Here is a 26,567-nt window from a genome sequence, read left to right as displayed (position 1 = left end):
GGCCATGCTGAACTGTGCTGGGCTAGGACCACGCTGTGCGGATCCATGACAGCCCAGGCTGTTCTGGCCATGGCGAGCAGGACCATTCCAAGCTGGGCAAGGCCATTCCCAGCCGGGCAGAACCATTCCCAGCCGGGCCGGACCATTCCCAGAGCCGGGCAGAGCCATTCCCAGCCGGGCCGGACCATTCCCAGCCGGGCAGAGCCATTCCCAGCCGGGCCGGACCATTCCCAGCCGCGCCGCGTGGCGCGGGGCGGTCCAGGTGCGCGCGCGCGCGGGCGGCGCCTGCGCAGTGCCCCCCACCCCCCTCCGCGGCGGCGGCGAGCGCGGGCGCGTGCGCGGCGATGTCGCGGTACGGCGTGGAGGAGCGCGCCGGGCCCCACAGCCCCGAGTACCGGCTCTTCTTCAGTGAGTGCTGCCCCGCAACCCCCCCGCAACCCCTCCTGCCCCTCCGCACCCCGCCAGCGCTCGCCCGAGTCCGCCCAGGTGCGAGCTGCCGGGGTGTCCCCGCGGCCTCTGACGCCGGGCTCCCTCCCCTTGCCTTGCAGAGGATGCCGCCGGGCGCTACATCTCCCCCTTCCACGATATCCCCATCTACGCGGACGCCGGGAAGGTAAGAGGAGGTCCTGAAACACGCGGGGGATCGGGGAGTCCTGAAACATCCGGGAGATCCGGCGTACTGAAACATCCCGAGGATCAAGGGATCTGGGAACGCACAGGGGACCAGAGATGCTGAAACATCCAGGAGATCAGGGGATCTGCGAACATCCCAGGGCCCAGGGGATCTGGGAACACACAGGGGACCAGGGAATCTGGGAACACACAGGGGATCAAAGGATTTGTGAACACACAGGGGACCAGAGGTGCTGAAACATCCAGGAGATCAGGGAGTCCTGAAACATCCAAGGGACATGGGGATCTGGGAACACACAGGAGACCAGGGGATCTGGGAACACACAGGGGACCAGGGATCCTGAAACATCCAAGGGATTAGGGGATCTGGGAACATCCTGGTGACCAAGGGATCTGGGAACACACAAGGGACCAGAGGTCCTGAAACATCCAAGGGACGAGGGGATCTGGGAACACACGGGGGATCAAGGGTCCTGAAACATCCAAGGAACCAGGAGATCTGGGAACACACAGGGGACCAGGGGATCGGGGAACACACAGGAGACCAGGGGTGCTGAAACATCCCAGGGACCAGGGGATCGGGGAACATCCCAGGGACCAGGGGATTTGGGAACACACAGGAGCTCAGGGGATCTGGGAACACAAAGGTGATGTGGAAACACACAGGAGATCAGGGAATCCTGAAACATCCAAGGAAACAGGGGGTCCTGCAGCCTGAGGCACCCGGGGGAGGCTCACCCTACAAGGAATGGGTTTCTCGCCGTCCTGGCCTCGGGTGGAGCGACCCAGCAGAAGAGAATGGATGATCTCATTCTCATTTTTTGCGTCAGAGATGTGAGTGGTTGGCTTGAGCTCACCCATGCAGGCATTTTGGGTTAGCTAAGCAGAAAACTGCTTTTTTTGTAATATATACCCCCATTCCTGTGGGTGCTGCATGATATTTCAGGCTTGGGGTTTGGCTGCAGTGTAATCTGACAAAGAACAGAGGGTGAAGATGAACAGGTTAAATTCCTGCTGTAACATCTCCTGGGACCTCTTGCCTGGCAGAACCTGCCCCTTGCAGTGCTACAGGGCTTTCACATCCTTCTAGCCGCCAGTGGTTAGTCAAATTAGGCTGTTATGAGTAAAAAATGGCCCAGCTTCAGGAAATCAAAATGCTTGTTTCAGTTTTTATTTAATGTTTTTTTCAGTGGTACCTCGGGCTCTCTGACTGTTTCCTTTACTGTTGTAGCTGGTTTCTTTCTCTGACTATAAAGCTGTGCAGCTTGGGAAATGTAGTGGAGCCACTACTACTTGTTAGAGAGAGCTGAAATTCAGAGGTGGGGAGTGGTTCTGGGAAAGGAAGAAAGAATATGCAGAGCTGAGAGATGAACCTCTAGAAAGCAGCTGATTGAGCTGCTGAGGTGGAGGTGATGGAGTTACCTGAGGTGCTCTGGGAAGTGTCTAGTGGCTTTTGCCTTCACGGAGGAGAAAAGATGGATTGTGGTCATCAAGGACTCAACAGTGGCCGAGTAGGGAAGCAGTTCCCAGTGCAGGTGCCTGGCAGATAACCCAGCCAAGGAAAATCCAGATAATGCCACGCTTTGCAGGCACCTGCAGAACAGGGGAGGAAGGAGCAGGGGACTGAGTACAGAGGTGAGGGGGAGTTCCTTGAACTGGTAGTGCTTAACAGGGGAAACTGGTGTGCCCTCAGGCATGCAGTGCTGCTGCCAGCACCTCTGTGCCAAGTCATTAAGAGAGAAAAGTCCCACTAGCTGAAGGTCACAGTCCCCGAAGTTACACAATAGTGCTGGTCCCATGGGGCTCTCTCTGTGGCTGGAGTGCCTCAACACTGAGGTTTTACTCATCACTTAGCAGGTGGGCTGCCAGCTACATTACAGGGCCCGGCTCAGAGCAAAAGGTTGTCCCACTCTGTCTGGGCTCCTTGATCTTTATCCTCAGACTCCTAAGACGCTGAGAGGATTGCAGATTGTGGTTTTTTCAGTCTCAGGCTGTTGACCTTACCTGGACCTGTGTCATAGCAAAGGGATGACCTTGAGCTGCTCTCTGTGTGTCTTTGGCCAAGTTGGACCATGGGGAAGCTTCAGTGAAGCTTCAGCCTCACAAAGATGCAGCCCCAAGTCATCTTTCCCTGCCTGCAAAGCCAGAAGCTCCCAGCCCAGCCTGTTCCACTTGCCTCATTCCTTCCCTCGAGTTAGGAATAAAAGTAGTTCTGTGCCTTTCTGCATGCAAAATGCAAATGAGCAGTGACCCCCTGCAATTAAGGGGTTGTAGTAAAGCTCTGCTAGGGAAGGGTGTGGGCAAAGTCAGTGATGTAACAGCACTTCTTGCGCAATATCAATCCAATTATGGGGCAATACAGGTTCGAGGGACTTTGCCATGCTAATACTGCTTAAGGTGGGGATTAGAAACTTTACCCAGGCCAGGGAGCAAGGTTTGACTTTTTGTTAAAAAGCCATAATCTCTTCAAACAGCAGATGTTAAGGTTCAGGTGTGGAAAAGCTTGTTTTCTTGGAGAGGAGGCTGACATTGAACTCTCAGCCCAGCTGGATCAACAGGAGATGTTTTCAAGTGTCACCTGTAAACAAGATACAGTGAGATGTGGTTCTGCATTTCTCCCCCACGTTTTTATCCTCACACCATGCCACTAGCAAGGTCTGCTTTTACAGGAGTGTCAGCCTGGAGAAAGGGCACCCTTCCCTACATTATGACTAGAATATTTGGAAGTGATGGTCTCACTCATTCAGGGCAGTACATAGATACCCACACTATTAAATAGATGGCTTGTCCTGTTGGTCTTGTCTTTTCTGAATGGCCAGAGTGGCTCTTTCTGGAGCATGAAACACTTTGTATTTAATAAATATGGCCCAAACTCTGTTTTGTTATGTCCAGGGTAGTTTCTATGCAGCTATTTGCCATTGATTTAACCTGTTCCTGTAGCCTAGGATTGTGATGGGGATGTTTGTAGGTGACAACTGATGGAGAACATGTGGGAACCTCAATCTGGCCTTTGGGGTGTTTCATGGGATTCAGCTTGGAGTGATGACATGTGACTGACTGGGCTACTGGACTTTTATCAGCTGTCTCAAAATTAGCACTGGAAAAAAAAAAAAAACAAACCAAAACAAAACAGCAGAAAAAACATGGTTTCAGGTGAACTGGCTGGTTTTTGTGCTCACTTGTATGTGTTCCCTAGTTTAAAGCGTGGCCCCAAGATTCCTTGTCACTCACTGCTGTTTTGCTTTCTTCAGAATGTGTTCAACATGGTCGTGGAGGTACCTCGATGGACAAATGCTAAAATGGAGGTAACTACATTACAGTTCCAGCCTTAATGCTTGGCTTTGCCAGTCCCTCCTCAATTCCACCTCTGGAATCGGAGTGGTTTCTACCTGTCAGCTAGTGGTTAGAAGATAGTGGTTTCTAACTTCTCCTGCTTGATGCTGGAGGTCTGGTGTGCAGGCTGAGATTGCAGATGTTGGAATGCTGTGGTGTTCTCCCATGGCTTCTGGTTAAAGCAATATTTTATGGCTCTAAACCCCATGTGATTCCAAGGCTTGTAAGTCTGCTGGAAACCATATCCCAAGGGATGGCAATGCAACAGGAAGTGTCCAGTATCTGCTGCTGGCATCAGCATCCTCTCCCAGTCTCTTGGCTTGTCAGTTCCATTTAAAAAAAAATTACTCTTTTATTCATAAAGGGTAAAGCAGAGGGATTTATGTAACTTATCTTTCAGATTTCCACAAAGGAGCCCTTAAACCCAATTAAGCAAGATGTGAAGAAAGGGAAACTGCGGTTCGTAGCAAACGTGTTTCCCCACAAGGGCTACATCTGGAATTATGGTGCCATCCCACAGGTACTGTGGTTTATCCCAGTGGCTCATCGCTCCTGGTGGGGAGGAGGGAGGGTGCCTGCAATTGCCACTGTATTAATGAGCAAAAAGGTCAGCAGAGAGTCTGGTCTGTTTGCGGCTGGATATATTGCCCTGCTGAGGGAGAGAACCTGTCAGGAAAACAGGGGTATTTTAAAGCAGAAATGCCAAGTTTTAGGCTTCTAGCTGATGTTCTAAACAAGCTCCCTGAGGATGAGGAGCTGCTGCTCATCCTCAGCTGCTCAGAGTTCAGCTGGGCAGGAGCTGGCAGGTTCTCTGTTGCTGAAGGGAGCTGTCATCGTGCATCTGGCAATGCAGTGCCTTCAGTTCCTGCCTGGCAAAGCACAAGGCTTTATCCTGATGGTGCAGGATTTAGGCTGAATCTTTATGGAAGACTCTTCTTGCCAACGCCCACCACTGCACAGATGTGCTTTCCCAGAAACAGCTGGCAAGGTGGGACCACGATAGTGACATCTGGACACATGCTCCTAAATGCCTGGGGGCTGCTAGATAAAGAGAGACTTCAAACAGGGCTGTTTGCCTCTGATGTTCTCTAAGGCTGGGGTTTCCTCCAGAGAAACAAGCTGTCAGTGACAGATCACAGGCAAACACTCTGAATTCGGTATTTGTGCTCTTGACAGTAGCACATGTTGAGTGTTTTCCCCACGTGGCTTAACAAGTTGAGTTGTTTCCTGCTTGAATGGATTCTGCTGCCTGTTTCTTTGTGCACAGTTGTGTCTTTTGAAGCCTTTGCTCTGTCATGTGTTCGTGGATCAAAGGTGTTTATGCATCAAAGAGCTTAACACTTCCTGGTAGAGAAATGTGATAGTGTTTGTGAACGGCCCCACAGCTCCACCCAGGTGTCAGAACATCTTCCTGAACACTCTGGATCCATCACAAGGTCCTGACTACACTGGTCTTGCCCTGGTACACAGAAGTTTGGGAGGAACATTCCTTTTTATATCTCAACCCCCTTAGGAGTACATGTTCCTTATGATGCAAGTGGGCATGGAGTGCTTTTCACTCCTGATCAGGAGCGTGTTTTAAACAGCTCTTGTTCTTGGAGTCAATTAATTGGCCTCTGGAGTCATGTCCTTCAATGTGCACTCACCACTGTGGGTGAGATGCACTGGGGAGCATAGTGGGACTCCACATTCTTATCACTTCTCCAGGGTTAACAGTATCTTTAATTGTTTAATTAAAGGGAAACAATACACCCTGTCTGTCTTCCATCTCTGCTGGACTGCTATCTGGAGTTCAGGAAACTTCTGCTAAGGAATGAATAGGGAGAGAAACAGGCAGGAAGCCAAATCAACAATTGCCCTTTATAGATGTGAACTTCACCTTTAGGCAGCTGTGGGACGCAGGAGGATGTCTGGAAAGTTGTTGAAAGGGGGTTTGTGGGTAGGAAGGGGCTGCTTAGCTTTTGGAAGATGAGACCTTTTAACTTGAATTCAAACTTCCCAGGCCCCAGGGAAACGGTAGCCCAAATACCTGACCTGGCAGCAGGTGTGAAGTGGGCCATCCTCTGTTTATTCCAGGCAACTGCAGGCCCGAAATAAACCTGCTTTTTACTACCTCTTTAAACCTGTGAGTTCTTATTCTCATGTGTGGTTGATTTTGGTGTTGGTTTGGGATTTTTTTTCAGACTTGGGAAGACCCAGGTCACAAGGATGAAAATACTGGTTGCTGTGGAGATAATGATCCGATTGATGTCTGCGAAATTGGAAGCAAGGTAACGCATCCTAAATGACTCCTGAAACGTGTAATTAATGTCTCCAAAGCCAATTATCCAGGGACATCATTCATTTCCTACCTCTCCTCCCTTAACAATGTGATGTTTCCCTCTGCTGCCTCTGGAGATTGTTGCTGAGATGAGCCAGGGCTGATGAGCTGCTGACAGCCAGAGCTAATTTCATGGTACCTGGCTGCTTGCTGAGCCCCTGCACAGCCTCCTGTCGTGCACTCCTGGGTGCACTGGGATGGACAAGAAGGCCTTTGTCCTTGCAGGTCTGCTCTCGGGGAGAAGTCATCAAAGTGAAGGTGCTGGGCACGCTGGCTCTGATTGATGAGGGAGAGACAGACTGGAAGGTCATTGCTATCAACGTTGAAGACCCCGAAGCAGCCAGCTACAATGGTGAGTTACAGGGGGGAGGAGCAATATCAGTGCTTCCCTTCCTCCCATGAAAGCCTGCAGGAGGTGGGGACAGGGCTTGCTCCTTCTGTGCTCTGCTATCAGTCAGATGTGATGCTGGAAGGACAATCCTAGAGCAAAACATTTCACTGCTGTTCGGCACGTGTGGCCAATCCTCTGCACAGCCTGGCATTCCAAACACAGTGGAAGGAAAGTGATTGTCCCCCAAGGATCTAATCCAAGCTGTTTAAATGTGTCCACGCTGCTGGGGACACTGGGGATACACATCCTGGGGATGAAACACTAACTTCCCTGCGGAGATACTCACTGAGTCTTCAGGGAACCTGTCTGAAATGTTGCTAAGGCTCCTTGGGGAGGGGCTGAAAGAAGCACAGCCCAGAACAACTCAGCAGAGCCACAGAAATTCTCTTTTTCATTACATTCTGTTACTGTTTCTGGCTAACAAACCCCCATGTCCCCTGCCAGACATCGAGGATGTCAGAAGGATGAAGCCTGGATACTTAGAAGCTACTGTGGACTGGTTCAGAAGATACAAAGTACCTGATGGAAAGCCAGAAAACCAGTTTGCTTTTAATGGGGAATTTAAAGGCAAGGTAGGATCACCTTCCTTTGCGCAGAGGCACTTGGTCCAAAACCTGAGCTCAGGCTGTGTGAGGACACGAGTGAGTTGCTGAGAGAATGGATTTTTATGGGGATGCTGATAGTTGATTTCAGTTCATCCTGCTGGTTTTTTTCCAGCCTAATGAGTACAGGAATACCAGAAAAAAAAAAAAAAAAAAAAAAAAAAGCCTGGGGTTATCACTGTGGTGTTATTGAATATTTTTTCATGTGGGATCACTTCAGGGCTGGGAGCCTTCGTGTCAGAACCAGGTGGAAAACACCAGGTTTATTTCCTCCAGCTCTGGAGCAAAGGCAGCTTGACATCACCCTTTGCCTCCCTTACCATTGGCTTTGTTCCACTGCAACCTGGTGCAAGTTAAACTTAACTCAGGAGTTAAAACACTTCTTCCTTCAGGCATGAAGTGTTCCCTCACACCCTGTGAGTAAGGCTCTGCCTTGGCAGCACTCTGCCTCTTCTCTGGGTTGGATCAGATAAGTTACTGCTCCTGAGCAGGTGAAATCCTGTTTTGGTGTCCTCACTCCTGCCCTTCCTGGAGTGCCATGTGGGGTTTAGTGAGGTGACTCAACTGCCAGAGCTCCAGAGGTGGTGCAGATGAGGGGAGTTCTTCCAAAAGCCCTTTCTGGGAAAGAAAATGGAAGTCATGAAGGACTTGTCCCCTTTGGCTGTAGCACAGTGCTAGGTTGGTCAGGCTGGAGCACCTTGTTGCCCCTCAGGATGGGTGAAACCCATCAAGGAAACTGGAAAATCAGGATAAAGAACCTCACACATGCTCTGCAGTGTTTTATTTGGCTTGGTTTGGTATCAAACCAGGACATTTAGTGCCAGTGTTCACACCAACAAAGAACTGTGTGTGTTCCCTTCTACAACTGACAGGTTAATGCATGAGCATATATTGCTCATTTTTAAGGAAAGAGGTTGATATGCCTGGAAACAAATTCATTTTTAAGTAGTTGCAAAGCCAGATCAGCTGCATGTCTCTTCCTGCTGGTTTGAATTATTTGCCTGGAGTGGAAGAGAGCTCCTGGACAGGCCTGGATCAGCAAGCTGCTGGAGACAAACCGAGTGGGAGGAGCAGCAGGGTGGAGGTGCTTTTATAATGGAGCACTGGCCCGAGACTGTGCTCAGTTTCTTTTGGCCCCGAGCTCACTCTGTGACCTTGGCAGATCCTCCCATCTTGAAAGCAAAACAATTCTCCTGCACAATCCTGGTTGTTTCAGCTGCTGCCTGCTGGGAGTTTCTGCTCTTCCTGAATGGCACCAGAGCGGAAGAGGTTTCCTCCAGCCCCTTCCAGAGCTGTCTAATATCAGCTCCTTGTAAGTGATAGTCTGGAGAAGGTGGTGTGGTGCTTCCACATAACATGATGTTTGTTCTCATCTCCAACTTCAGGATTTTGCCCTGGATGTCATCAAAGGCACCCACGAACACTGGAAAGCTTTAATAACAAAGAAAACTGACGGAGGGGAGATCAACTGGTAGGTTAATGCTTGTGGGAATGTGCACCTTCCCCTTCCCTAAACTAAAAACCCTGGAACATCCCTTCCTGAGGGGTGCCATGCTTTGTGTTAGCTGCTGGCTGTCTCCCCAGGCCTTCTCCCTCCACTTGGCAGCTGCAATGCTTAATATTCCATTATTTAATGCTCCTGGGGGGAGGCTGGGCTTGCACGTTCTCACAAGTGCCCAATGTCTTCCAGCACCAACCTGACGGTGTCTGACAGCCCTTTCTGCTGTAGTCAAGACTGTGCAAAAGCTACTGTGGATGCAGTAAGTACCAGTCTGAGTGGCCAAATCCCAGTGTTATTATCGGGAAGAACGGTGCAGTTTGTGTGGTGAGCTGTTCTCTCTGTGTGAACGGCACATGGCACGCTCAGAATGTTTTTGGGTGCTTCTGGTTAAACAGGATGGATGTGGAGCAAACCAGACATTCCTCCAGAGGCTTCTCCCTGCCCTTAGTCATCCAAGAGATGGAATCCCAAACGGAGTTTGCGTGGAGGGCTAAACTTCTGAGCTGTAGCTTGGCTGTCAGCTGTTCTGAGAGGGTTTTTAATATTTGGGCTCCCAAGAGCTTCACAGTACAGGTCTCCCTCTGAGAAAAGAGAGTCTAATTCCCCAGGGATTTTGCAACTTCAGAATGAAGAGCTTGACATTCCTGGTGCAGTTCTCCTGTCCAGCCTCAGGAATTAATTGTGTCTCCCTAGACTTGAAGAGTACTGCTGTTGGCAACCTGAAAGGGCTTAGAAAGGAAAGGATTTTCCTGAAAGGAAAATTGAAGTGCAGATCTTGCCTCTCTTCCATAACTGGAAACCTGAGTCTCTTGTAGCTTTGGAGAGACCTTTAAAACCATTGTGGTTGTTTTTCTAAAGTGCTGGTATCCCAATTAGGGGTCTCAATGAGGTTTTTGAAAGCCCTCATGGAGGATGTGTCACCAGACAGGGATTTTCTCTGTCTTTGGTTGCTGAATACCAGGGAAAGCTCTTCAGAGGAGTTCTCAGAGAGCCCTTCGTGCCTCTATCCCCCCTTATTTTTTAAACCAACGCTGTAGGTTTAAAAAAAAAGCAGCTGCCTGCACCTGTGTATGGGAACTGCTTGTGCTGGGGGTCAGGTGGCCCTGGAGCCTGCACTTGGAGGAGAGCCCCTCGGGCATCTCCGGAATGGGGAGGCTCCAGGAATGACAGGATGCTGCACATGAGCTCAGTTGTCCCCCCCCACAGCTGACCAGCTGCCACAGGGGCTTAACCGGTGCTCAGGAAAGACTTGTGCAGCCCTAAATGATGTGTGGAGAGTGAAAGGACACCTCTGGTCTCTCTGCTAACACCCTTCTTCTTTCAGGCACCGCCGTGTAAAGCTGCCAGCCCCATCCCACCCGAAGGTGAGCCTCAAAACCCACTCTGACATCCCAGTACACAGCAGGGGCTTCCTCAGAGGAATTGTCCATAGGAAAATGAGGGTCTGAACTAAACCTGGATGTTGCTGTAGCCAGGGCAGGGCCCAAAGGCAAGCTGAGGGCGGTGTTGGGAGCACAAAGAGGAGCTAGGTTGACACTTCCAATCCCTTCATGGGGAATAAACCTGTGGAGAAATGTGTGTTTCCCATGTGGGCATGGGAGTTGGAGGCTTTGCCTCCCTGAGTCAGCTGAGCCAGAGAGAAGCCTGGCTTGCTGTCCTTGCCTGCACCAAGTCATGGATGCTCCTAATGTCAGCCTGAGCAAGGCTGACTGCTTTGGGAAAACAAATCCACATAAACAGGGTTGTGCCAGAACCTGTTTGCTGTGCTGAGGAGCTGTTGCCAGGAGCAGAGGAAGCCCCTGAGCTGGAGGTGACACATACACACTGCCACGTAACTATTTAATAACTGGGTGGCTCACAGGGGACTAACCCCCTCCTTTTTGCTCCCCCACACAGTTGACAAATGGTTCTACTACCAGAAAAACTGAGTCCCGAGGATGGTGGTGAGACATCTGTGTCCTTCCCACCGAGGAGCTGCCACATGCAGGAATAGACCAGAAAAATAGCTTCAGTGTCAGCAAGAAGACCTTGCCTGTAACTTTGCTGATTAGAATTCCATACCTAGCAGTGACGTGTCTGCTGAGGCCTGGTGGAGGCTGGAAGAAATAATTTATAAAACCCAAACACACCCTGCTTGTGCACCGTCATGTGGTGTGCTCTAAGTCATGACAGGAGATCGCTCACCTGGGACGTGTATGGATGCTAGAAATAAAAAACTACTGAAATCCAGTGCTGTGGGGCTCCCTCTCCTTTCCCTCCCTGGAGCTGAGGGGTCACAAAATCACAGGATCACTGAGGTTGGGAAAGTGCTCAGAGATCATCGAGTCCAGCCTGTGACCGGTTCCCCACCTTGGTACCGAGTGCCACGTCCAGCCTTGCCTCAGACACCTCCGGGATGCTCGGTCACTCCTCCCTGGGCCCCCTCAGTCTCATCACCCTTTCCGTGGAGAAATTCCGCCTCATGTCCAACCCGGCGCTCCCCCGGAGCAGCTGGACACCACGTACCTCCGACGCTGCCCTTTGTGACCGGGGGGGGTTACCGGGGTAGCTCGGGGCCGCTCTCGAACCCGGCTCCCCGCGAGGCGCGGGCGGGTCTCGAACCCGCGGCTGTCCGGGCGCCGCCCGGCGCGCTGGGCCAGCGGGGCCGGAAGCGGGCGGGGCGCGCGCTGACGTGTTTCCGGCGGGGCGCTGGCGGCGGCCGCGGACGGGACTCGGCGGCGGCGGCGGCGGCCCGGGGGCAGCCGGGGGTGAGCGGCCCGGGGGCGGCCGCGCGGGCCGGCCGGGCCCGGCGGGGCGCTCAGCGGGGCGGCGGGCTTCTGGCAAGCCCGGGCGAGGGGCGGTGGCGGCGCGGGGGGTGACACGCAGGCAGAGCGGGGGCGGGGCGGGGGCCAGGCCTGGCCGCCCGCCCTTGAGGCCGGTCCCCCTCACCCCGGTGGCTCCTCATCCCCCTGTCTCCTCTCACCCCCGTTCCCCTTCGCCCCCGCTCCCCCAGACCCCTCCCGTTCCCGGGACCTCGGACCCCCCTGACCGCGGCTCCCTTGGAGCACCGACGCTTTGTAACTCGGGGTTTGGGATTTGTCCCCCGCAGGCATTTTATTTCCAGAGATGTCTTTCATCTTCGAATGGCTCTACAACGGCTTCAGCAGCGTCTTGCAGTTCCTAGGTAATGCATCAGCAGCCCCCTCTGGGTGGGTTTGGCTCCTCCCGTTGCCAGTATCCCATAAAAGTCGGGGGTTAAGGTGGTGCGCAGCAGCTCTGGCCAGTGCAAAGTCTGGTGAGGAAGCTCTGTATCAATAAAGGGGCTTTTACACTGGTGCAGAGAAACTTTGGGAGTATTTGGGACGTTGGGCTCCCACTCAGGTGTTTCTCTTGCCCTTTAGAAGCCTGAGAGCAGCTGGGCTGTCCAGCCCCAGGCAGAGGTGCTGCCTTGCCAGGGAGGGAACTCCGTCCTCCTCCTCCTCCCAGAGTCCTGGATTCCAGTGGAGCTCCTTGCTGGAGGATGGGGTGCCCATTCTCCTGATCCCCTCTTGAAGGCAGGATGAGAGGGCCGGGGTGAGAAAAAGTCCCGTTGGAAACCTTTGGGAGCTTTCCTGTGGCAGACACAACAAAAATCAGTTTATGCCAAGAAAACAACGCGCTGTTCCCTGCTGTGCACTTTTTCCTGGACAACTCGCTGCTTTCTTTTATGAGTTTGTTCAATTTTCACATCTTTTGAGGAGGCAGATTGATCCATAACACTCTGCTTGCACGCTGTCCTCTGCTGCTAGTACAGACCTGAGGAGAGAGTGGAATACTCACGGGCACACGAGCTTAGGAAATGTCCATTGCTGTAAACGTGCCTTGGAAGGAGCCTGTTTGAGCTGTGTGTGTTTTCCCTGCTGCCCTATGTCCGTGCTGGAAGTGTGCACAGGTGGCAGCAGAGCTCTGGGAAAAGGACTTCCCCAAAAAAAGCAGCGTGGCGTTCTGGCTCCGGATGAGCCCGCTGGAGCTTCCCTCTTGCTTTGTTCCCTCTCCTCGCAGGTTTGTACAAGAAGTCTGGAAAACTGGTGTTCCTGGGGCTGGATAACGCAGGGAAAACCACTCTGCTGCACATGCTCAAAGATGACAGGCTGGGCCAGCACGTCCCCACGCTACATCCCAGTAAGTCTCCCTGGGAAAAGCCTCCCGGCGCGGCTTTTCCTCTGCAATTGCGGGGACACGGTGTAGGAGGACACCTTGGTGGCAGCTCTGCCTGGGGGATCTGAAAACTCGAGCTGCACTGTGGTTCCCCAAGCTGAAGTGGATCTGTGTTTTCCTCTCTAGAAGTGCCCAGGAACTGGTGTGGCTCAATTAATAGAAAGGGAAGATTTTCCTAATGAAAAGCCTAATAAAGGATAATATTTGCAGGTTAAAAAAGCTTCAGTGGGAAGCAGGAGAAATTATTTTGTGCCGCTAGTGGTTTTGGGAAATGGCTCCATTTCAGCCACTGAATTCCACAAGAAGTTTAGGGAATTCCTTGTTGGAGGAGCGTGTGTGATGCCAGCACGAATGCCCAAGAAATTCTGTCGCACTTTCCTTGTTTTCCTGAATCCCACCTGTGCTTTCCATTTCAGCATCAGAGGAGCTGACGATTGCTGGAATGACCTTCACGACTTTTGATCTGGGTGGACATGAGCAAGGTGAGGAAAAAATGACCAAAAATTGATCCTGACGAGTGTCAGCAATTAGCAGTGCCTAATTACTTGTTGCCTGGATTTATTTATGGAACAACACGTGGAAGCAACCTCCTGGCTGTAGGATTGCTTGGAAGGAAATGCTGCCAGTTCATGCCCTGCTGCCTGAAGTATTTTTAGCTGTGAAGGACTCTGATGTAATTTAGTTTGAATAATTGATGGATTTTTAGTTATGCACTTTCCAGAAGTTTTAAACAGAGTTTTTTTGCTATTTTATACACAAAACTATTGGAAGGAAGACAGCCTGGTTAAAAAGGCAGCCATGGTTGCTGAGGCTTGGTGGATTTTTCCCTCTGTGGAGATTTCACGGGGCCATGTTTGTCCCTTGTGTTTTCCAGCTCGCCGGGTCTGGAAAAACTACCTGCCTGCCATCAATGGGATTGTCTTCCTGGTGGACTGTGCAGATCACTCACGGCTTATGGAATCCAAAGTTGAGCTTAATGTAAACACACTTCTCTTGTTTCCCTTCTCCAAGACCTCTGATCAGCTAAGTTATAAATAACAGCCATCTCTCCCAGAGCTGGAGGAGCCTTGATGTCCTTGCTCTGGGTTAGCCAAAGGCACTTGAGTTCAGGGGAGGCTCAGGGTGGACAGCAGCAGGAATTTCTCCATGGAAGGGGTGCTCAGGCCTTGGCAGGAGCTGCCCAGGGAGGTTTGCAGTTCCCATCCCTGGAGGTGTCCAAGGAAGGGCTGGAGGTGGCACTCAGTGCTCTGGGCTGGGGACAAGGTGGGCACTGGGCACAGCTGGGATTCCGTGGGCTGGGAGGGATTTTCCAGCCTCAGGGATCCTGTGAGTCTTCCACATGAGTATGGAAGCCCCAGAAAGGAGCCCTTGTTGGTCACAGAGCTCAAACAAAACTATTTTCTTCAGGCAACGACTCCTTTTTCTACCTCTCTGCTCAATTCTTGTTGGCTCTTGCATGCAGGCATTAATGACAGATGAGACAATATCCAACGTGCCAATCCTTATCTTGGGGAACAAAATCGACAGACCAGAGGCCATCAGCGAGGAGAAACTGCGGGAGATCTTTGGGCTCTATGGACAGACCACAGGAAAGGTAGGGAGGCATCCAAATCTTGGATTGGCACGGGCAGGGGAGAGCTTGCCTGCTTCCTTGCAGGTTGAGCCCTGATCGAGTTGTTACTGGGAATTTGTCCACTAGTTGGTCAAGGTCAATCAATGATAATAATGATGATGTGCCTGAAGGGAGCCTAAGAGAGAGAGACTGTTTAAAAGCCATGGAGTGATGGGACAGGAGGGACTGGCTTCCCACTGCCAAAGGGCAGCTTCGGATGGGAAATTGGGAAGAAATTCTTCCTGTGAGGGCGGGGAGGCCCTGGCACAGGTTGCCCAGAGAAGCTGTGGCTGCCCCATCCCTGTTCAAGGCCAGGTCGGACGGGGCTTGGAGCAGCCTGGGATAGAGGGACCAAGCAATGGGGTGGAATGAGGTGATCTTTAAGGTCCCTTGTAACGCAAACCTCTGACGCTGCCCTTGGGCAATTTTTGAGGCTGCTGGGATGTCCAAAATGCAGCGCACACACGAAGGGGCCTGCAAGAGGAGCCTCCCCTGGATGGCTGTGGCTCACTGGGCGCTTCCCTGAGGGCACCAGGGGTGCAGATGTGACTCCTGTTTGGATTTCCCCAGGGAAATGTGCCACTGAAGGACCTGAATGCACGCCCCATGGAGGTGTTCATGTGCAGCGTGCTCAAGAGGCAAGGCTACGGTGAGGGCTTCCGCTGGCTATCGCAGTACATTGACTGATACTGGCACGGACACGAGAGTTTCACTCCTCTGGACTGATCCTGTTCACTTCAGCTTCCTATGGACTTTTCTATTAGAACGTGGAAGGCTTTCCAAGCGCATACTGGCGTTGTCCAAGAGACTCCTGGTTTTCCGGCTGCCCTTATGGCACAGTGGTGACACCGCTCTTTTCCACGTGGCGGGGAGGCAGCGCCGTTCCTGAGTTGTCCCTGCCGGTTGGGTGACGGCGGGGCTGCTCCGGTCTGGGAAGGCAAAACTCTGCACGCTGCAATGTAACAGCTGAAAAAGAGAGCACGTCTCACCACTGTGGTTAATTGACTTCAAAAACAAACAAACAAAAAACAGAAAAGGAAAAAGCAATTATATTTTTTAAAGAAAGTGTTAATGTAAATGGCGTCCCTTCTAACTTTTTAGTTTAACGTTCATCTTGTTTAGTCCAGAGTCTGGTTTAGGGTTTTTTAAAAATATATTTAACGGTATTTAGGTATTTCACAGATTACTGAACCAAGGTATCACGATATTAGAAATCCTCAATAAACATAGCATTTGGGCTTAACTGAGCTGTAGGGTGGCTGTGCTGTGTCACGCTGACCGACGACGGCGCGGTGCCGTTGGGACTGAGGTGTGCAATCCCAGCTTCTTTAGTTTACAGGGATTTTTTTTTTTTTTTTTTTAACTAGTCGGGGAGGAGCACCTGGTGCAGGTGCTGGGGGTGGTGTGCAGTGGGAAGGGGCTGCCTGGCTCCCCCTCAGGCCAGACCCTCCACTGAGGATCCTCTGGCCACACCATCACAGTACGAACCACGGAGCAGTTTTGTTGTTGTAGCATGGAAGCGTTTGACATTTGCATATCATAAGGTGATTAATGTAGACTAAACCGGTTTCTTTTATACTCTCAACGGACTTTTTTTTTTTTGTCTGAAGTTTCATTGCTGTCTGGCACTCATTTTCAGTTCAATAAAGACATGTCTCTCTCCTCTGAAGGGGCAACGAGCCTCAGTCTGGCTTGGTGTTTGCTGGGCCTTGGGGCCATCAGAACACCAGCCACAGAGTTCCAGAAGCACTTGGACGATGCTCTCAGGCACAGGGTGGGATTCTTGGGGCTGTCCTGTGCAGGGCTGGGAGCTGGACTCAATCCTTGTCACCCGCAATCAGCATAGTCATTCAATGGTTCCATGGTTCTGTGTGTTCGTGGTTCACAGTGCAACGAGTGAGGGAAACTGAGGCAGGATGGAAGAGCCGCTTGCCTCTGGGCTGGCAACCAGGGAGAGCTCGGGCTTTGCTCTTGGTGTAACGAACCCACACCAAGCCCAGACAGCCAGGAAGGGGCTAGGGGGGAAAAGGGGAGTGGAGGCTTTGGCTCTGACTCCTGGTATTCGGGGGCGATTTTAGCTCTCCCAAAAGTTTTTAGTTTTAGAATTTTAGTTCTCCCAGTCCCGGTACCTCTTTTGGAAATAAAGTTTGGTACTCGTTTGCGCTGCGGGTGAGGTGGGAAGCGAGCGCGGCCGTGGGGTGTCCGGGCCGAGGGTCCCGGGGAGGGAGGGCCTGTGCCGAGGGCTGTCCCGAGGGGCAGCGCTGGGCCGTGTGGCCGAGGGGCGGCTGCGGGCCGAGGGTGCCGATTGTGCCGGGCTCGGGGGGCACCCCTGACGTGCCGGGGGAGCGGGGCCGGGCCGGGGGCCGCGCACCGCCCGCGAGGGCCCCGCGGGGGCGTGTCCGCCACGTGCGCGCCCCGCCCCGGCCAATGGGGAGGGCGCGGCGCGGGGCCGCAGCCAATGGGCGCGCGGGGCGGGCCCGGGGGCGGGGCGGGCGGCGGCGGCGATGGCGGCGGCGCCGCCGTGCTGCGCGGTGCGGGTGCGGGCCGCGGGCGGCGGCGATGGCGGCTGCAGCGGGCTGGTGCTGAGCCGCCGCCCCGCGCTGGTGCTGTGCCACGCCGCCGTCTTCGCCCCGTTCCTGCGCGCCGGCCCCGCCGCCTGGGCGCGGCCCGCCGCGCTGCCGCCCGCCGCGCTCCGGCCGCGCCCGCGCCTCAGCGTGGTGCTGGGCGCCGAGGCCGGCGGGCTGCGGGAGCTCGATGCGCGGCTGCTGGCGCTGGTGCCGTGCGCGGCGTTCCGGCGGGCGCTGGAGCGCGGCCTTGGGCGGGCGGAGCGCTGGCGGTTCGGGACCGTGGAGGAGGCGGGCACCGACCCGCGGGCGCTGCCCTGGTTCGCCTGGCTGCGGGTGCCCGGGCTGGACGCGCCCGAGGGCGGCTGGGCGGCGCGGGCCAGCGCCGGCTGCCTGCGCAAGGGGCAGGCGCTGCTGGCCTGCGGGTCCCCCTTCGGAGACCTGTGCCCCGAGCTCTTCCTCAACACGCTGAGCCGGGGGGTGGTCAGCAACCTGGCGGGCGAGGAGAACGCCCTGGTGCTCACCGACGCCCGCTGCCTGCCCGGCACCGAGGGCGGCGCCGCCTTCGTGCCCTCGCCCGACGGGCCGCGCGTGGTAGCCGTGATCGCCGCCTCCTTCTGCTGGAAGGGCGCCGAGTGGGTCGGGCTCACGCTGCTCTGCTCCCTCGCCGCCATCCTGCGCAGCAGCGCCGGTGTCCTGGGCGAAGCCGGGATCGTGGTGCCGCCGGTGCCGGCGTGGGTGGCCGCGGTGCCAGCGAGCGGCGGGCAGGACCCCCTGGGCTGCACGGCGCTGGTGGAGTGCGGGGCGACCTGGGGCTCCGGGGTGCTGCTGGCGCCGAGGATGCTCCTCACCTGCCGGCACGTCGTGGAGGCCAGAGCCCCGCTCCATGTGACACCGGCAGCCGGCCCCGGCCAGTGAGTGCGGCTGTGCCGCCCCCAGCCTTAACACCCCGACCCCGCGTGTGCCCCGCCGTGACATCTCGCTCGTTAACCGTGTCCTTAGGGATGCCGCCGTGCTCAGGGGACGTGTGGTGTTTGCCACCGAGGAGTCGTCCCCCTTCGACGTGGCCGTGGTGGAGCTGGAGGAGAGCGTGCCAGGCTTTGTCCCGCCGTGCCTGGCCAACACCTTCCTCCCAGGTAAGCACCGGGGGGACACGGGCTGTTAGGTAGGGGCTGCCTCGCCCCCTTGCACGCATCTGCTGCCTCTCCCATCCCAGGAGAAGAGGTGAGCGTGGTGGGCTTCGGGGCGCTGGGGCAGGCGTGCGGCCCCTCGGTGACAGCGGGGGTGCTCTCGGCCGTGGTGGCGGTGGCTGGGCGCCCTGTCATGCTGCAAACCACCTGTGCCGTCCACGGCGGCTCCAGCGGCGGCCCCCTCGTCTCCTCCCGCAGCGGATGCCTCATGGGTAAGCCAGGGGTCTCCCCGTGGGCAGGTGGGGGGTCCCATGGGCGTCCCCCGGGCGGACCCAGTGACGTGGGCTTCACTCCCTCCCTGCCAGGCATCGTGGCCAGCAACACGCGGGACACCGGTGCGGGGTCCACCTACCCCCACCTCAACTTCTGCATCCCCATCACCGTCCTGCAGCCCCTCGTCGCGCGCTACCGCCGCACCGGCGACCCTGCCGCCTTCGCCGAGCTCAACCGGGTGGGTGAGGGGGTGAGGGCCACTTGGCAGCTCCAGCAGCGGCCACGACCCCCCAGCAAGCTCTGACCCTCCTCGCGGGGGTCTTGTGCCAGGGACCGAGGTACCAGGGACTGAGGTGCCAGGGATGGGGCTGCCACATCTCCTCTTCAGCCCGGTGGTGTGGGGCCCAAGCACCTGCACTGCACAGTGGAGCATGGGCACCCTGGGGGAGGGGATATGGCACAGTGCCTCTGACAGCTGCTGACAGCCCCAATCTGGGGAGGAGGTTTGGGGTCTGTGTTACTGTTTTATTTTCTCCCTGGGGCCATAAATGCTGTGAGTTAAGGCCCTGGTGTCCCGTGTGCTGAGTGGCTGCAGGGGGGGTGGTGGAGGCCCTCACTAGGGTGTGGGTTGGGTTCTGGGGGGCAGGCAGGTCCTGTAAGGGATATTCTGGGTCAGGGCTAGGATTGGGTTGGGGGTCTTGTTTGGGCTTGGGGTAGAGCATGGGGAGGGAGGGCAGTTCTGATTCCTTCCACGGCTCCAGACCCTGTGGAAAGGGGGTTTGTTTGGGCTGCTGGAGAGGGTCAGGAGCTGGGGAGGGGACGTGTCCCTGGGGAGGGAGGCCAGTTCCAGCTTCATGGCAGCAGAGTGCAGGAACCAAACCCAGGGCACTGACGGGGGGGCACTCCCACCCCAGCGTGCTCCCCAGCACTGCAGTGCCCGCTCACTGGAGGGCACAGCAGCACCACCACCCCCTCCCCAGGACAGCCCTGCAGGGCCGGTGGGTGCAGGGGAGGCACGGGGGGTGCCAGGGGGAGGAACGGGCGGGCGAGTGTTTGACACAGCACGGGGTATTTATTTCACAGCCGCTACACAACGCCGGGGGCCAGGGCAGCCACGCAAGCACAACATGAGGGGGGATGAGGGGAGGAAGGGGGGGCAGCTTATCTATAAGGGGGTTTGTTGGGGTGCTTTTTTGTTTTTTCCTTTTTTTTTTTTCCCACTTTTATTAGCGCCATTTGCCCGGTTGAAGACCACGCAGCAGCACACTAGGCCTACAAGGCTCTACCCAAAAAAAAAAAAAAAAGCTCAAATTCGCATAAGAGCGGCCCCCCCGCCCTGCTCGCCCCCTCCCCAGGCGAGCGCCCTGTTGCCACATCCCACACGGGACCGGAGGGGGGAAGCACCCACCCCATGCCACACCGGCAGCGGGGGGGTCACGGGGACCCCCAGCTGGGGGGCTGCCTCCCGGCCGTGCCGCCCACCGGGCTCTCCTGCTCCTCTACCAGATGTAGCCGCCGTCGTCGCCCTCGCCTGCTTCGCCCTCCTCTTCCTCGCCTTCCTCGCCTGCCTCCTCCGGCTCCTTCTCCTCCTCGTCCTCCCAGCCCACGCTGCTCCCGAAGTCGCCCGAAAAGCCCGTTGCTTCATCTGGAGGGGCGAGGGGCAGAGGTTCAGGGGCGGTCCCGGGGCTGCAGCCCTGTCCCCAGGCGGGCGCTCCCCGCAGCTCTCACCGCAGTCGGGGCTGCCGTGGCCGCGGGTGCCCGTCAGCTCGGCCCCGTGCTGGTCCACGCACCAGCACTCGCCGCCGCCCGGCTCGCACTGTGCCCGCCGGTAGTAGCCATCCTCATCGCAGCTGGGAATGAAGGTGCCTGCAGGGAAGCGATGGCCCCCCACCCCCCCCCCAAACACGTGCAGTGCCAAAGCCCCCCAGGGAGATCCCCATCCTCATCCCGGCCCGGCTGCACGGGGCACTGCTGGGGGAAAGGGCCCTGGGATGCCCCACTCACCCAGCTTTTTTTTGGTTGCTTCTTGGATCTGGATCTTCTCCAGCTCCCTGAGACAGGGCGGCTCTGCAGCAGCACCACATGCTGCTCTTAGGGTGGGCATGCAGCCCCTCCAGGACGGGCAACCCCTCAGCCCACACAGTGTGCACCCCCAAACCCACAGCACTCATCCCTGTGGTGTGCATCCCCCAGAACTCCAGGTCTCCCCATGGAGTGCAATCCCCCGGCACCATGGAGTGCATCCCCCCGGACCCCACAGCATGCATTCCCCATGGTGTGCATCCCCACGATGTGCACCCACCCTGGCCCACGGAGTACATCCCCCAGCCCCACAGTGTGTATCCCCCAGCCCATGGAATACATCCCCCAGCCCCACAGTGTGTATCCCCCAGCCCATGGAATACATCCCCCAGCCCCACAGTGTGTATCCCTCAGCCCATGGAATACATCCCCCAGCCCCACAGTGTGTATCCTCCTGGCCCCATGCTGTGTGTCCCCCACAATGCACATCCCCCTTAACCCAAGATGTGCTTCCCCATGACCCACAGCATGCAACCCCACATGGTTTCCAGCCCCCCCAAACCCTGTGGTGTATCTCTCCCCCTAAGGCAAACATCCCACAGCCACCCCAAACCCCCAGCAAGGATTGCCCATTACCCCATGACATACATCCCTGCCCCACACACGCTAACCCACAGCATGGCTTCCTTATGACCCCATGATGTACAGCCCCACTCCCAACTCCAATCCCATGATGTACATCCCCCACAGCCCAGTCCCATCCCACAGCATGGATCCCCCATAACCCCACGAGGTACAACCCCCATCCCATAGCATGGATTCCCCATAACCCCACGAGGTACAACTCCAACCCCACAGCATGGATTTCCTAATCCATGGCATGCATCCCTCAGGACACTCTATGCATCCTCCTGACCCCGTGGTGTCCAGCCCCTGGCCCCTCAGTGCCATCTCCCCCCTGCCCTGACGCACTTTCCCTCCAGAAGCAGAAGCACCACTCAGGAGCAGAGACGCGGCCGTCCTTGGAGGTGTCGCAGGAGTTGAAGAAGGCGCGGATGCACACCTCGTACTTGTCCAGGTTGATGGCGGCCAGCTCGGCTGCCTCCAGGAAGAGGTCCCCGCTCGTGTCCAGCCGGGCAAACATCCACCCCACCGCCTCCTTGCAGGTGGCTGCCACGCTCCTCTCCAGCGCTGCAGGGCAGGATGAAGCCCGTGGCTGCCCGGCCCCCCTGGGGACAGCAGCCCACATCCCCTCCCCGTGTGGCAGGGACAGGTACCTGAGGTGGGGCTGGCGGGGAGCCCGCCGGAGCCGTTCTGCTTGGCATTCTCCCGCAGGAGCTGGAACCAGTCGCGCAGACGGTCACCCAGGTCGGCCAGATCCTGCCCGGTGCACGGTTCTGTGGGGTCCAGCGGGGCAGCGTCAGGCCGGGCAGAGCTCGGGGACAGTCCCCCGGTGCCCTGCGCCCCACTCACCTTGTTTGCTGTCGCCGGCAGGGCTGTGCGGGGTCGGGCAGGGGCACTGCCCCTCGCACCGCACCGTCAGCTGCTTGCTGGCCAGGCACGCCTGCTGCTCCAGCTTGCACTGCGGGGCGGCAGCGGGACGTCGGCGGGGGGACACAGGGCACAGGGCCCCGTCCCCGCGGCGGGTGCCGCTGTCCTTACCGCCGAGCTGTAGGTGTGGCCGTCGGAGCCGCAGACGGCAGCCACCGGGGCGGCGTGGCAGGGCTTGCAGCCCCCGTGCGCCTTGGGGCCCAGCGGCTTGATCCTGCACGGGGTGAGAGGGTGCTGAGCCCCCGCCTCGGGCCCCCCTTCTCCTGCCGCCGCTCGGCCCCGGCGCCGCCGCGCTCCTACCTGTGCTCCAGCTTCTTGCGGCTGATGCACATGGCGCGCTGGTAGCCCTGCGCCACGCACACCTTGTGCCGGCTGCACTTCACCTTCTGGCAGGGGTCCTTGGTGGTGTCCAGGGCTGGGGGGGGGCACAGAGGGACTGGGGCAGGGGGGGACGCCCCAGGGGAGCCCCGGCAGCGCTGGCCACCGGCCGGCCCGGCACAAAGCGCCATTCGGGCTGCAGCTGGGCAGCCGCCTCGGCACCAGCTGCTGCCTCCCGGCTCGCACCGACCCCAGCACTGCTCCGAGCCGGAAGGGGAAAGCCCGGGGCGGGTGCAAGCAGAGAGTGCGACCCCCCGCCATACTGACTGGCACCGAGCCCACTGGGCCCCATCCCAAACCCATCTCAGCGGTACCTTCATCCCCGGGCTGGTTGTCCTCCCAGCTCTTGATGTAGTCATCCTGCGAATTGGGGAGAGCCTGCGTGAGTGCAGTGGCAGGAAAGGTGACACCGGGCCAGGCGTGCCATCAGCCCGCTCGGGGCCACCGGCCCGGCTCCCGCTGCACACACCCCCTGGGCACCCCCACAGCGGGAGGGCAGGGAGCAGGGACGGGGAGCAGCCTCCCCCCACAAGCGGGGTGTCACCCCCTCGGGGCTCACCTCCACCTCCTGGTGGCACGGCAGCGAGATGGCCCAGCCGGCACGAAGAAAAGAAAGAGAGAGAGAGTGCCCACCGTCAGCTCTGGGACAGCACAAAGCTCTGCTCCCGGCCCCAACCCACAGTGACAGGCACCCTCCCCCGACCTTCCGGGGCCCAAAGCTCTTGCCACCAGCCCTGGATATCACTGGCACCGACCACCAACGTGCTCCCCCATCTCTGGCTTAGACCTGTAATCCTGGACAGCCTTTATACAGGATAAAGCCTTCCCCCATCAGCCAGCTGGGAGAGGGATGGAAATGGCATCGGGTGGAGGAAGCCCTTGGGAGCCCAGTGAGGACCTCAGGGGATACCCATGGTGCTGCCACCCTGGTTCTTCAATCGTGAGCCCAGAAGGAGTGGGCCAAGATGGATGTCGCTGCCTGGGGAGGCAGAACTGCTCCCACAGGACCCCGAAAGCACCCCGGGGGTATGGGGGAGCAGCAGGGACTCAAACCCTCCCAGCAGGCAGCATCGCCCACCCCACGGGATGCTCCGGGGTGAGCTCTGCGATAAGGCAGGAGCATCCCTGCCGCCCTGGAGAGGGTGGGCAGGGTTTGGGATGGCAGCTGGAAGCAGCGGCACGGGAGGCAGCTCTGGAGGGGATGTCTCGCTCCAGCACGGCGGCGTTTGCACCGCAATCGATAGCCGCGTTCCCGTGCCGTGATTGGTAACACTGCGGCGCCCGGCAGCTCCCTGCGGCGCGGGTCTCGCCACGGCCGCCGGCCGTGCTCCTCCCCGAGCATCCCCCCACCGGCGCTGCTCAGTCGAAAACCCCACAAATCCATGGATTTGCTTATTAATCCAAGCTAACCGCCAGTAGGGCTGCACCCCCCCCCCCCCAGCGCGGCAGCCGTGCCACAGCAGGGTGGGCCCCACGTGTGCAGCCAGCGCCCGGGGATGGGCATCCCTCGGCCCTGAACCCCCCCGGGGACGCTCAGTGCCATGGGGGCACATCTGCAAGTGCTCCCCTCGAGCACCCGCAGCCATCCGGGGTCCCAGGTGCCCAGTGCTGGCATTGGCCAGTGGGGGTGTTGCAGGCAGGGGTCTTCAGGGGAGGAATTTACACTTTTGCACCCTCATCCGTGCTCTGACCCCCAAATGGTTTATTTCGGGGGTTATGCTCCCTGCCCCGCGGGAGGCATACCTCCCTTACTGCCATCCATCCATCCATCCATCCATCCATCCATCCATCCATCCATCCATCCCATCCATCCCATCCTCCCTGCCAAGGTGAACCCGAGTGTGCATCTGAACAAAGACCAGAGGGGCTGGCTCGGGGTGGGGGGGCGGCTCGGGGTGTGCCCCCTCCCCGCCTGGCTGCTGCAGGTGTCCTGGGTCTCCCTAGGATGGGGCTGCAGCACCGTGTCTCCCACCCTGGAGGACACGAGCAGGAGGTGTAAACCGAGCCCAGGAAAAACCCCGACCGCCTCGTAATATTAAGGGCTGCAGCTAAATGCCATCGAGGCTGTTCACAAGGGCTGCGTAACGGGGAGGGGTGGCAGGATCCCGAGCCCGGTGTGCCAGGTGTGCCAGCGCTCCTCCAGCAGTGCCTGCATCCTCATCCTCCCTGCCTCGCGTCCCCCACATCCCCAGGGGTCACCACCCCGCGGAGGCAGCGCCGGTCCCGGCTGCGGCACCGCGCGGGGCTCCGGAGACAGCCCGCGGGGCTCGGCGGAGCGGGAGTCCCAGGGGATGCTCGTGCCCTGACAGGGGCTGGGCTGTCACCGAGGGTTTCAGGCCACGGCGCAGCCCCCGCAAGGGGCGGGCGGGCCCTGCCTGCACCCCCATGTGGGGCACGGGGAGATGGTGCAGGGGACAGCACCCCGGACACCGGAGAGGGTCGCTTTGGGATCAAGCCCTGGCTATGGAGGCACTGGCATAAGCCACGCAGCTCTGGCGTCGGGCAGGGAGGCGGCGGCGCTGCCGGAGCCGGTGAGCATCCCCCGGGTACCGGGGCCGGCAGCCGCCCACGGCCGCGGCGGGATGCGGGCACCGCCGAGCATCCCCGGGCGCCCGCGATGGGGCCGGGGCCGGGGCCGGGGAGGGTCGCGCTGCGGCAGCCGCAGCGGCGGGGCGGGGAGTGCGGGGAGGGGGCTCCCGGTGCCCGGCAGCGCGTCCCGTCCCCCCCGCCCCGCTGCCGGCGCGGACTCACGTCTCGGAAGCGGTTCCAGTGCTTGATCCTGCCGCCGTACTGGGAGATGGACGAGAGCCACTGCTCGTCCTCCATGAAATTGCCGGGGCTCTCCCCCGCCGCGGCGGGCCCGGGGCCGGTGGCGGGGCCGGCGGCGGGCCCGGGGCCGGCGGCGGCGGCGGGCAGGAGCAGGGCCAGCAGGGCCAGCAGGGCGCGGCGCCCGCCGCAGCCCCGCATGCTGCCGCAGCGCCGGGGGGAGCGGGCGCGGTGCGGAGCGGTGCGGTGCGCACGGGGAGGCGCCGCCGGCGAGTGCGGCCGCGGGGCGGCACCGGGCGGCACCGGCGGGAGGGCCGGGGCGGGGCCTCCGCCGCGCCCGCCGCACCTGCGCGCCGACACCGGGGCGGGGGAGCCGCCGGCACGGCTCGGCACGGCACGGCACGGCCTCAGCACCGGCCCACCTTCTCTCCCCATCCTGCACTCCCGTCCCTGACCTGTCCCCGTCCCGCGTCCTTCATCGTGCACCCCGCATCTCCTGCCACACCCCCATCCTGAAGTCCTCGTCCTGCACTACTGGTGCCTACCGCGTCCCCATCCTGCATCCCCTGCCATACCCCCTTCCCGCATCCTCCATCCTGCATTCCTGGTCCCTATCCGGTCTCCATTCCACATCCCCCATCCTGCATCCCCTGACACACCCCCATTCTGCACCCCTCATGCCCGGTCCATACCCTGTCCCCACCCTGCATCTCCCATCCCCATCACATCTCCATTCTGCATCCCCCATCCTGCATCCTTGGTTCCTACCCAGTCTCCATCCCACATCCAATGTCCTGCATCCCTTGGTCCCTGCCATGTTCTCATCCCACATCCCTGCCACATTTCTGTCCTCCATCCTCCATCCCTCATCCAGCACGCCTGGTCCCTGCCAGGTCCCCATCTCACATCCTCCATCCCCTGCCACATCCCCTTCCAGCACCAGTCATCCCACATCCCTCATTCTTACCATGTATCCATCACACATCCCCCATTCCTTCCACATCTCCAACCTGTATACCCCATCCTGCATTCCCAGTCCCTACTGCACCCCCATCCCACAGCCCCTTGTCCCTGGCATGTCCCATCCTCCAGCCCCTCTCCTGCGATGCCCACACTGTGGTCCCCATTCCTCGGCCATCCCAGCACAGCATTTTAGGGTCCCAGGGAAGACTCCCCCCAGTCCCAAGGTTTTGCTTTTGGATTTCCCCCTCTTCTTAGCAGGGGGAAATCAGGGTAGGCAACAAGTGACAACTCACCCCAGCTGCAGCTCCTTCACAGCTTCAGCTGGGGATGCCACAGCACACATCCAGCCTCT

The 26,567-nt window shown here is 58.1% G+C and overlaps 4 protein-coding genes across 4 annotated transcripts; 3 read left to right on the top strand and 1 right to left on the bottom strand.

Annotated features, from left to right (window-relative positions):
• The first annotated feature begins 317 nt into the window (after positions 1 to 317).
• PPA1 (inorganic pyrophosphatase 1) lies at positions 318 to 11,009 on the top strand. Its single transcript, XM_053983986.1, has 11 exons — positions 318 to 408; positions 549 to 613; positions 3,885 to 3,938; positions 4,367 to 4,486; positions 6,150 to 6,236; positions 6,512 to 6,638; positions 7,122 to 7,249; positions 8,665 to 8,750; positions 8,970 to 9,039; positions 10,105 to 10,144; positions 10,677 to 11,009. Exons 1-11 carry the CDS (start codon positions 345 to 347, stop codon positions 10,706 to 10,708), a joined length of 873 nt encoding a protein of 290 aa, XP_053839961.1. The 5' UTR covers positions 318 to 344; the 3' UTR covers positions 10,709 to 11,009.
• A 454-nt stretch (positions 11,010 to 11,463) lies between these two features.
• Positions 11,464 to 16,244, top strand: SAR1A (secretion associated Ras related GTPase 1A). The gene is made up of 7 exons (XM_053984164.1): positions 11,464 to 11,527; positions 11,869 to 11,943; positions 12,801 to 12,920; positions 13,373 to 13,438; positions 13,831 to 13,934; positions 14,419 to 14,550; positions 15,139 to 16,244. The coding sequence occupies exons 2-7, from the start codon at positions 11,886 to 11,888 to the stop codon at positions 15,253 to 15,255; spliced, it is 597 nt and encodes a 198-aa protein (XP_053840139.1). The 5' UTR covers positions 11,464 to 11,527; positions 11,869 to 11,885; the 3' UTR covers positions 15,256 to 16,244.
• An 828-nt stretch (positions 16,245 to 17,072) lies between these two features.
• On the top strand, positions 17,073 to 19,098 carry TYSND1 (trypsin like peroxisomal matrix peptidase 1). The gene is made up of 4 exons (XM_053983899.1): positions 17,073 to 18,046; positions 18,135 to 18,268; positions 18,349 to 18,534; positions 18,628 to 19,098. The coding sequence occupies exons 1-4, from the start codon at positions 17,073 to 17,075 to the stop codon at positions 18,837 to 18,839; spliced, it is 1,506 nt and encodes a 501-aa protein (XP_053839874.1). The 3' UTR covers positions 18,840 to 19,098.
• A 489-nt stretch (positions 19,099 to 19,587) lies between these two features.
• SPOCK2 (SPARC (osteonectin), cwcv and kazal like domains proteoglycan 2) lies at positions 19,588 to 25,485 on the bottom strand. Its single transcript, XM_053983264.1, has 11 exons — positions 25,238 to 25,485; positions 23,046 to 23,054; positions 22,801 to 22,846; positions 22,409 to 22,523; positions 22,220 to 22,322; positions 22,031 to 22,139; positions 21,835 to 21,954; positions 21,530 to 21,748; positions 20,540 to 20,602; positions 20,264 to 20,401; positions 19,588 to 20,180 (listed from the first exon to the last, which is right to left on the bottom strand). The coding sequence occupies exons 1-11, from the start codon at positions 25,451 to 25,453 to the stop codon at positions 20,035 to 20,037; spliced, it is 1,284 nt and encodes a 427-aa protein (XP_053839239.1). The 5' UTR covers positions 25,454 to 25,485; the 3' UTR covers positions 19,588 to 20,034.
• Positions 25,486 to 26,567: the final 1,082 nt, after the last annotated feature.

The sequence above is a fragment of the Vidua macroura genome, chromosome 8 (genome assembly GCF_024509145.1).
Source record: "Vidua macroura isolate BioBank_ID:100142 chromosome 8, ASM2450914v1, whole genome shotgun sequence".
NCBI lineage: Eukaryota > Metazoa > Chordata > Aves > Passeriformes > Viduidae > Vidua > Vidua macroura.
The sequence above is the reverse complement of the archived record's forward strand: the minus strand, read 5'-3'. Positions and strand labels throughout refer to the sequence as shown.

Coding starts and splice junctions, on each gene's coding strand:
- PPA1 (XM_053983986.1), top strand. CDS start 345: ATGTCGCGGTACGGCGTGGAGGAGCGCGCCGGGCCCCACAGCCCCGAG. Junction 6,237..6,511: donor TCTGCGAAATTGGAAGCAAG/GTAACGCATCCT, acceptor TTGTCCTTGCAG/GTCTGCTCTCGGGGAGAAGT. Junction 6,639..7,121: donor CGAAGCAGCCAGCTACAATG/GTGAGTTACAGG, acceptor GTCCCCTGCCAG/ACATCGAGGATGTCAGAAGG.
- SAR1A (XM_053984164.1), top strand. CDS start 11,886: ATGTCTTTCATCTTCGAATGGCTCTACAACGGCTTCAGCAGCGTCTTG. Junction 11,944..12,800: donor CAGCGTCTTGCAGTTCCTAG/GTAATGCATCAG, acceptor CTCTCCTCGCAG/GTTTGTACAAGAAGTCTGGA. Junction 13,439..13,830: donor TCTGGGTGGACATGAGCAAG/GTGAGGAAAAAA, acceptor TGTGTTTTCCAG/CTCGCCGGGTCTGGAAAAAC.
- TYSND1 (XM_053983899.1), top strand. CDS start 17,073: ATGGCGGCGGCGCCGCCGTGCTGCGCGGTGCGGGTGCGGGCCGCGGGC. Junction 18,047..18,134: donor CCGGCAGCCGGCCCCGGCCA/GTGAGTGCGGCT, acceptor CCGTGTCCTTAG/GGATGCCGCCGTGCTCAGGG. Junction 18,535..18,627: donor CCGCAGCGGATGCCTCATGG/GTAAGCCAGGGG, acceptor CCTCCCTGCCAG/GCATCGTGGCCAGCAACACG.
- SPOCK2 (XM_053983264.1), bottom strand. CDS start 25,453: ATGCGGGGCTGCGGCGGGCGCCGCGCCCTGCTGGCCCTGCTGGCCCTG. Junction 20,402..20,539: donor AGCAACCAAAAAAAAGCTGG/GTGAGTGGGGCA, acceptor GCTTCCCTGCAG/GCACCTTCATTCCCAGCTGC. Junction 20,181..20,263: donor CCACGGCAGCCCCGACTGCG/GTGAGAGCTGCG, acceptor TCGCCCCTCCAG/ATGAAGCAACGGGCTTTTCG.